Source organism: Amphimedon queenslandica, unplaced genomic scaffold (genome assembly GCF_000090795.2).
Source record: "Amphimedon queenslandica unplaced genomic scaffold, v1.1 AMPQUscaffold_12718, whole genome shotgun sequence".
Taxonomy (NCBI): domain Eukaryota; kingdom Metazoa; phylum Porifera; class Demospongiae; order Haplosclerida; family Niphatidae; genus Amphimedon; species Amphimedon queenslandica.
Window position 1 is genome coordinate 19,927 of NW_003547046.1, and position 10,043 is coordinate 29,969.

Genomic DNA, 10,043 nt, shown 5'->3' on the forward strand with positions numbered 1-10,043 from the left:
ACTGGAGACGCACCTGGCAGACGACTGTACCAAATGATTGGTTAACTGTAAGTATTGCAACCGGATAGGTCGATATCAACTGATAACAAGCAGCAATCATCTCGACGAGTGTCCTGACCTCCCAGTCCAATGCAACAATGAAGGTTGCAATGAAAAGATACTGCGTCGCTCACTAGCATCACACAATGAGACCTGCCCTAAAGCTACCGTACCATGTGAATACAATACTCTTGGATGTAATAAGAAAATAAAGAGACAAGAACAAGAGAGACACAATGAAATGTCAATACTTACACACCAACATTTAACAAAGAACCAACTAGAAGAGAGAATCAAATCTTTTGGAAGAAATTCGGAGGTGTTTAAAGTAAGCCAATTTGGAAACATTGAAACATGGCAGAGTCCTGGCTTCTACACATCACCCTTGTTCAAGTACAAGATGTCTTTACTAGTGTTTCCTAATGGGAAGGGTGCAGGTAAAGGTACTCACGTCTCTTGTTTCTTATGTCTCGTGGCAGGAGAATACGATGATATATTGGAGTGGCCATTTCAAGGAGAAGGTACTGTAGAACTGCTGAATCGATTGGAGGATAAGAATCATAAGAAATGCACCATATCATTTGATGACACACTTCCAGAGAAGTATAGGCAAAGAGCAAAGAAAGGTACAAGCACTAATGGATATGGTGTTGACACATTTGTACCCCACAATGAGCTGAAGTATAATGCAATTGCTAATCATCAATATCTTAAAGATGATACTCTTTACTTTCGAGTAACTATAGAGGTTACACAAATGAAGCCATGGCTACATTAATGACACTTTCATATTGAAACTTAATAAACGTGTTGATCACATTTGATTTTGAAACGTCTTAATAAAATTATCACATTGTGATTTTTAAACTGTTTATATTAATTGATCACAATTTGATTTCGAAACTGTTAATAAAAATGTATCACTGTAAAAGAGTGAATGAGAGAGAGGAGAGGGAGAATCACATAATAGATAATATAATGATCTGTCTGCTACAAAAATAATGAAACCGTTACACTGACCACACTTCACATATAAACACACAAAAGAAGAGAACCTGTAGCAGTTGGAAGAAAAGACACAAAGAATATAGAAGACAGAATAGAGGTGATTGTTAACGGTCTGAGTAAAGATCATAATGCTCTGAAACAGTTGAACTAAAAAATAAAATGAAGTAGCATACATTCAATATTCTTGTACTTAGTGTACATGCACTTATCTTTCCCTTTCATGTTGTATTTGGTCTTTCTAAGAAAACTGATTCTTTTTTGTACCGCACTACTAGGTGAGCCAATTAGCCTTCCTGACTTGTTCTACGAAACAGAATGAGACAATATGAATGAAAAACAATTATATTCAGCATATAATTAAACAAAGTAATAATAATAGCTTTTTTGTCGTGTGGGTCTCTTTCAGTAAGATGACCAACAGATCCCCACTGTTTTGATGGTAATCTTCCATGATGCAGCATAGTCCCAGGAACAGCTAATGATGCTATAAAATAATAGAAAATATCAATACAGTGCATGTACAGTATATGTACTACCATTTACTGAAGGTAGAAATCTATTGGGAAGTCATCGTCGTAAAGTGATTGACTACTCTGATTTTAACAGAGGGACGATGCCCATACTAATAGTTCTTAAATTATAACATACTTCTGAAAAGATAAATGACAAGCTGCAAAAACAAAAAATAAAGGAAAGTACTATTACAAACAATAAAAACAAAAATAAAATAAACACAAAAAGGGGAACAGATTGTTATTATTATTATTATTATTATTATTATTATCATTATCTGCTTATTATTTCATTTTTTGTGTTTTTAAGGTAACTTTACCTTAACTACCTCAGCTATTTTTCTAACCTTGCTTTGTTTTCCCTTACCGTACATGTTTTACTTTTATTTTGTATTTACAATTTTTTGATGACTCTGTTCTCTTTTTACTGGGCTATAAGCCTTGGGTATTTTCAGATTTTTGGCATTTTCTTAAAATGGCCATAACTTTAAAAAATGAAGTACGAATCACCTGGCTATAGTACAGTGATTTTTTCAAAATTTGGAACATGCTTTTAAAATGGCCTTATAACTTGAAAAATTGTAGTCAGAATTGGCACAAACTTTCTACACATCAACATGCATCAAAAATTGTAAAAGAAATTGGTGACTTCTTTCTCGTGCATATTGGTGTATTGTGCTGTGTAGAAAGTTTGAGCCAATTCCGACTACAACTTTTGAAGTTATGGCCATTTTTAAAAAATTTTCCAATTTTTGAAAAAATCCCTGTACTTATATAGCCCATAGAATTTTCCAAAAATTACTCAAAAATGGCTCCCCGTTTTTATTAAATATTCTGATGCATATTGATGTCCTTATGCTGTGTAGAAAGTTTGAGCCGATTCCGACTACAACTTTTGAAGTTATGGCCATTTTTAAAAAATGTTCCAATTTAAAAAAAAACCTGTACTATAGCCCATGGCTATTTCTAAAAAATGGTCCCCTTGTAAAAAATCCCAGCAAGATCTTATAAGGTTTTTCATGATTTCACATAATTATACAAGAAAACGTAAGATAGTAATCTTGTAAAATCTTAACACAGAAATTCTTACAAATTCTTATTTAAGATTTCATAAGATTTGAACCATTTTGTCAGATCTTGTGAGATCTACTGTAACTATAATTCTTGTAAGAATTTGAAAGATCTTATGAATAAAGGAATATGTAAGAAAATGTAAGACCATGCCTCACTTAAAACTTGTAATATCACACCTTGTAAGAACTAAAATCTAATAAGATCTTACAAAATCTAAGAAGTTTATAATCTTGAAGAATCATCCATGATCACACGACACATAAGATCACTCATTGAGTAATACAAGATTTTGAAAGATCTTACAAATTGCATGACGTCACAGGAAGTAGAAGACAACCCACGATAGCCTTAACGATAATACCAGTATATAAAGAAAGTAGAGTTTCAACATATTCAAGTCAAAAAAGTTGATGAAGTTAACATTAACCTTCACATCATTAAATAATTCATTCATTCAATGTAAGATCTTGCTCAGATCTTACTGTTGTGTCCATTTTTCATAAGCTGAAACTTCATGTAAGAACTCAGCTAATATTTTTAAATCTTGATAATTAAAGCAAGATCCAATGATATCCTTCATGTTCTTTGTTTCAAAATCAGGTAAGATATTGCTGTGATTTTAGGATAAGATCTTGCTGTGATCTTCTAAGAATTTGGTAAGATCTTGAGAAAGATCCTGTAAGATCTTGCTTACAATTTGATAGCAAGTTCTGCCACTATCTTACATGATCCTTGTTTCAAAATCAGGTAAAATCTTGTGTAATATTAGCAAGAATCTAATGAAGAATTTTAAAGAAACTTGACAAGATCTTGCTGAAATTTTTTACAAGGGTCCCAAAATGGCCCCCCGTTTTTATTACATATTCTGATACATGTTGATGTCCTTATGGTGTGTAGAAAGTTTGAGCCGATTCTGACTACAATTTTTCAAGTTATGGCCATTTTAAAAAATGTTCCAATTTAAAAAAAAAACCCTGTACTATAGCCCGTGGTTATTTCTAAAAAATGACTCTGAAATGGCCCCCCGTTTTTATTAAAAATTCTGATACATATTGATGTCATTATGCTGTGTAGAAAGTTTGAGCAGATTCCGACTACAATTTTTCAAGTTATAATGGCCATTTTAAAAAATGCTCCAATTTTTGAACAAATCCCTGTACTTATATAGCCCATAGATTTTTCCAAAATTGGTCCCAAAGTGGCCCCCCATTTTCATTGCATATTTTGATACATATCAATGTCCTTATGCTGTGTAGAAAGTTTGAGCCAATTCTGACTACAATTTTTCAAGTTATGCCATTTTAAAAAATGTTCCAATTTTTGAACAAATCCCTGTACTTATATAGCCCATAGAATTTTCCAAATATGACTCCAAAATGGCCTCCCGTTTTTATTACATATTCTGATACATATTGATGTCAATATGCTGTGTAAAAAGTTTGAGCTGATTCTGACTATAATTTTTCAAGTTATGGCCATTTTTTAAAAGTGTTCCAATTTTAAAAAAACCTGTACTATAGCCCATGGTTATTTCCAAAAAATGACTCAGAAATGGCCTCCCGTTTTTATTACATATTCTGATACATATTGATGTCCTTATGCTGTGTAGAAAGTTTGAGCAAATTCCGACTACAAGTTTTTAAGTTATGGCCATTTTTAAAAATGTTTTGAAAAAATCCCTGTACTTATATAGCCCATAGACTTTTCCAAAAATTGGTCCCGAAGTGGGCCCCCATTTTCATTGCATATTCTGATACATATTGATGTCCTTATGCTGTGTAGAAAGTTTGAGCCGATTCTGACTACATTTTTTCAAGTTATATATGGCCATTTAAAAAATGTTCCAATTTTTGAAAAAATCTCTGTACTTATATAGCCCATAGAATTTTCCAAAAATTACTCCAAAATGGCTCCCCGTTCTTATTAAATATTCTGATGCATATTGATGTCCTTATGCTGTGTAGAAAGTTTGAGCCGATTCCAACTGCAACTTTTGAAGTTATGGCCATTTTTAAAAATGTTCCAATTTAAAAAAAATCCCTGTACTATAGCCCATATTTTTTTGTAAAAAATGACTCCAAAATGGCCCCCCATTTTTATTACATATTCTGATACATATTGATGTCCTTATGCTGTGTAAAAAGTTTGAGCTGATTCCGACTACAATTTTTCAAGTTATGGTGATTTTAAAAAATGTTCCAATTTTTGAAAAAAATCTCTGTACTTATATAGCTCATAGATTTTTCCAAAAAATTGGTCCCGAAGTGGCCCCCCGTTTTTATTAAGTATTCTGATGTATATTGATGTCCTTATGCTGTGTAGAAAGTTTGAGCCAATTCCGACTACAATTTTTCAAGTTATGGCCATTTTTAAAAAATTTTCCAATTTTTGAAAAAATCCCTGTACTTATATAGCCCATAGAATTTTCCAAAAATTACTCAAAAATGGCTCCCCGTTTTTATTAAATATTCTGATGCATATTGATGTCCTTATGCTGTGTAGAAAGTTTGAGCCGATTCCGACTACAACTTTTGAAGTTATGGCCATTTAAAAAAATGTTCCAATTTTTGAAAAAATCCCTGTACTATAGCCCATATTTTTTTGTAAAAAAATGACTCCAAAATGGCTCTCTGTTTTTATTACATATTCTGATACATATTGATGTCATTATGCTGTGTAAAAAGTTTGAGCTGATTCCGACTATAATTTTTCAAGTTATGGCCATGCATTTTTTAAAAATGTTCCAATTTAAAAAAAACCTGTACTATAGCCCATGGCTATTTCTAAAAAATGACTCTGAAATGGCCCCCCCCCCCGTTTTTATTACATATTCTGATCAGTGGCGGATCTGGGTGCAAGTTAATGGTAGGGCCAGGAAGTGGGTGTGTCCACTTTTCAACCAGTTATTTTATGGTTATGCATCTTTTGGCCATTTTTATGATGGGTTTCAACAATTTCCTCATCTATGCTGTGCTTATAATGCTCTTCAAGCACTTGTAAGTACTCTGGTGTGGCTTGTGGTTTGCTTTATCAAAACTTGAGGCAGGGAATTGTTTACATTGCATCTAATGAATCTCATTACTGACTTTTGATGCCCGGGCCATGGCCCCGTCTAGGCCTGGGCCCAGATCTGCCACTGATTCTGATACATATTGATGTCATTATGCTGCGTAGAAAGTTTGAGCCGATTCTGACTACAATTTTTCAAGTTATGGCCATTTTAAAAAATGTTCCAATTTAAAAAAAACCCTGTACTATAGCCCATGGTTATTTCTAAAAAATGACTCTGAAATGGCCCCCCGTTTTTATTAAAAATTCTGATACATATTGATGTCATTATGCTGCGTAGAAAGTTTGAGCCGATTCTGACTACAATTTTTCAAGTTATGGCCATTTTAAAAAATGTTCCAATTTAAAAAAAACCCTGTACTATTATAGCCCATGGTTATTTCTAAAAAATGACTCTGAAATGGCCCCCCGTTTTTATTAAAAATTCTGATACATATTGATGTCATTATGCTGTGTAGAAAGTTTGAGCAAATTCCGACTACAAGTTTTAAAGTTATGGCCATTTTAAAAAATGTTCCAGTTTTTGAAAAAATCCCTGTACTTATATAGCCCATAGACTTTTCCAAAAATTGGTCCCGAAGTGGGCCCCCATTTTCATTGCATATTCTCTGATACATATTGATGTCCTTATGCTGTGTAGAAAGTTTGAGCCGATTCTGACTACAATTTTTCAAGTTATGGCCATTTAAAAAATGTTCCAATTTTTGAAAAAATCCCTGTACTTATATAGCCCATAGAATTTTCCAAAAATTACTCCAAAATGGCTCCCCGTTTTTATTAAATATTCTGATGCATATTGATGTCCTTATGCTGTGTAGAAAGTTTGAGCTCATTCCGACTACAACTTTTGAAGTTATGGCCATTTTTAAAAATGTTCCAATTTAAAAAAAATCCCTGTACTATAGCCCATATTTTTTTGTAAAAAATGACTCCAAAATGGCCCCCCATTTTTATTACATATTCTGATACATATTGATGTCCTTATGCTGTGTAAAAAGTTTGAGCTGATTCCGACTACAATTTTTCAAGTTATGGTGATTTTAAAAAATGTTCCAATTTTTGAAAAAAATCTCTGTACTTATATAGCCCATAGATTTTTCCAAAAAATTGGTCCCGAAGTGGCCCCCCGTTTTTATTAAGTATTCTGATGTATATTGATGTCCTTATGCTGTGTAGAAAGTTTGAGCCGATTCCGACTACAATTTTTCAAGTTATGGCCATTTAAAAATGTTCCAATTTTTAAAAATATCCCTGTACTTTTAAATAGCCCATGGTTATTTCCAAAAAATGGTCCCAAAATGGCCCCCCCAGTGGCAGATTTAGAGGGGTTCCATGGGTTCCATGGAACCCCCCTTTGGCAGACGAAGTTGTCTTTTTGTAGTATTATTGCAGCCAGTTTGCAGCACTTTTCCTCCATTGTATTAATTAAAAATTGATGAGCCACACCCAAATTTTAATTAAAATTAATGAGCCCCACCTACTTAAGTAAAATAGAACCCCCCTTTGATTTTTCTGAATCCGCCAGTGCCCCCGTTTTTATTACATATTCTGATACATATTGATGTCCTTATGCTTTGTAAAAAGTTTGAGCCAGTTCCGACTACAATTTTTCAAGTTATGGCCATTTTTAAAAATATTCCAATTTTTGAAAAAATTCCCTGTACTATAGCCCATAGTTTTTTCTAAAAAATGACTCCAAAATGGCCCCCTGTTTTTATTAAATATTCTGATGCATATTGATGTCCTTACGCTGTGTAGAAAGTTTGAGCCGATTCCGACTACAATTTTTCAAGTTATTGCCATTCTTTAAATTGGAAAATGTAAAAAATGGCAATAACTTGAAAAAATTGCCTATCTATCTATATAATTTGTGCAGTGACTGCTTCTAGCTATTGTTAATGCTTGCTAAATGCTATAAGCAAGATTGCTGCAGTGATTTTAAAGGTAGATCAAGAAATTTGTATCCATGCCATGCATGAGTATTGTTAGTCTGTCTAGATAAGATCTATTGCATGTACGTTGCTTTGCTTGCTTAGGCTCACCCCTTAATGTTTTAGATTTGTCTAGTAATTATTATTTCAAAATTTGGCAAGGGGCAGGGTAAGACTACACGCTTAGTAGTCGGTTACTATTAACTTTCAATAGCAGTAAAATAAAAATTACAAACACCAGCATTATGTATTAGTGCATATGCAATAATGTGTTGAAATAATAAAAAGGTCCAGTGTCAACCTGTGTATATATATGAAGTTCTTCTCAAACAAAGCACGCAATATATAATTGTTTTGCAACACTTAGAGCCTCAACTTACTTAAATATTGAGCTCACAGTGGCTGTGTAAACGCTACTTTAGTACAGCATAGACCCAGGAGGTACCTTCACTACCTTGCCTTTAAGGTGTGGCTCGATTCGATTGACTATGACATGAGTCAGTGCAGGCAAATCCATGCCAGGCATAGATGCATGCATGCGTGAAGGCGCTAGGCGTGGCTACAAGGATTGGGCACGTGAAGGGTACAGGTATACGTGCAGGTAGGCCTAAATTAAAAATGGCTGAGGGTGGCTACGATTATAGTTTTGTTGATAAACATCTTCCCGATGAATTCATATGTGCCCTCTGCACATTAGTTGCGCGTGATCCACACCAAACAGACTGTTGCCACAATATCTTTTGTGATACTTGTTTAAAGAAACTTCGTCGGTCGACAAGGCCATCGAAACCCAACTGCCCTCTTTGTAGTCAGAAGAAGTTCGCCTCCTTCAAAGATGGAATCGTCAATCGTAAAATCATCGGTCTTGAAGTTTACTGCAGTAACCGCGAGGAGGGTTGTGATTGGCAGGGAACCATCAACGAAACTGGTACCTCAATAGGTATTCATCTGAACAATTGCCCCTATCAACTGGTACCTTGCACTGACGAGTGTGGAGAGGAGATTAGGAGAAGTGCACTGGAGACGCACCTGGCAGACGACTGTACCAAACGATTGGTTAACTGTAAGTATTGCAACCGGATAGGTCGATATCAACTGATAACAAGCAGCAATCATCTCGACGAGTGTCCTGACCTCCCAGTCCAATGCAACAATGAAGGTTGCAATGAAAAGATACTGCGTCGCTCACTAGCATCACACAATGAGACCTGCCCTAAAGCTACCGTACCATGTGAATACAATACTCTTGGATGTAATAAGAAAATAAAGAGACAAGAACAAGAGAGACACAATGAAATGTCAATACTTACACACCAACATTTAACAAAGAACCAACTAGAAGAGAGAATCAAATCTTTTGGAAGAAATTCGGAGGTGTTTAAAGTAAGCCAATTTGGAAACATTGAAACATGGCAGAGTCCTGGCTTCTACACATCACCCTTGTTCAAGTACAAGATGTCTTTACTAGTGTTTCCTAATGGGAAGGGTGCAGGTAAAGGTACTCACGTCTCTTGTTTCTTATGTCTCGTGGCAGGAGAATACGATGATATATTGGAGTGGCCATTTCAAGGAGAAGGTACTGTAGAACTGCTGAATCGATTGGAGGATAAGAATCATAAGAAATGCACCATATCATTTGATGACACACTTCCAGAGAAGTATAGGCAAAGAGCAAAGAAAGGTACAAGCACTAATGGATATGGTATTGACACATTTGTATCGCACAAAGAGCTGAAGTATAATGCAATTGCTAATCTGTCATCCTCATGGATAAACTACCCGACATATTCATCATTTATTTCTATCGTGAAGGAGTCATACATGCAATGGAGTCCTTGAAAATCCTACCACTAAAAGTACACCAATACTTGTACACATACATGTAATTTAATAATTATTACACTATTGGGGCAAGCATTCACATGCACATGTAATTTAAATACATGTTCTTCTAGTATATTTTAATGTTTGGTGCCCTGTTTTTTTAGGCAATGATGACACCTAAGAAACATGATCAAGTTGGTAAGGCTGCTTCACCATCTGGAGACTTGTCCTCATCTCCTCCCATTGGTGGCCCATTGGCTATGCTCCACCCCCTGCCCAACCCACCCCAGGCTCCTCTAACACATGTAGTATATTATGTACATGTATGTTTACTTCAACATTGTAACTGTGTCAGAAAATCATGTACAGTACATGTACTATAATACTACACAAAAATGACTTGAAAATTTGCCATCTTTATAACTTTTCCGATGCATACAGTATGTACATGTGTACATGTTCTTATGTTTTGTAGCAAGTTTGAGCTGATTTTGATTGAAATTAGATTTTCTACGAATTGTTAAAGCTACTCAAAAATTTTGTCAAAAATAACTAGGAGAGAATTCTCCATTTTAATATTTTTCTG

At 34.6% G+C, this 10,043-nt stretch overlaps 1 protein-coding gene and 1 long non-coding RNA gene across 2 annotated transcripts; one reads left to right on the top strand and one right to left on the bottom strand.

Annotated features, from left to right (window-relative positions):
* Nucleotides 1–1,427: 1,427 nt before the first annotated feature.
* Nucleotides 1,428–1,703, bottom strand: LOC109587004 (uncharacterized). The gene is made up of 2 exons (XR_002187342.1): nucleotides 1,584–1,703; nucleotides 1,428–1,531 (listed from the first exon to the last, which is right to left on the bottom strand). It is a non-coding gene; the product is annotated as an uncharacterized LOC109587004 (long non-coding RNA).
* Nucleotides 1,704–8,165: 6,462 nt separating this feature from the next.
* LOC105314640 (TNF receptor-associated factor 3-like) lies at nucleotides 8,166–10,004 on the top strand. Its single transcript, XM_020003225.1, has 2 exons — nucleotides 8,166–9,489; nucleotides 9,622–10,004. Exon 1 carries the CDS (start codon nucleotides 8,252–8,254, stop codon nucleotides 9,470–9,472), a length of 1,221 nt encoding a protein of 406 aa, XP_019858784.1. The 5' UTR covers nucleotides 8,166–8,251; the 3' UTR covers nucleotides 9,473–9,489; nucleotides 9,622–10,004.
* The last annotated feature ends 39 nt before the right edge of the window (nucleotides 10,005–10,043 follow it).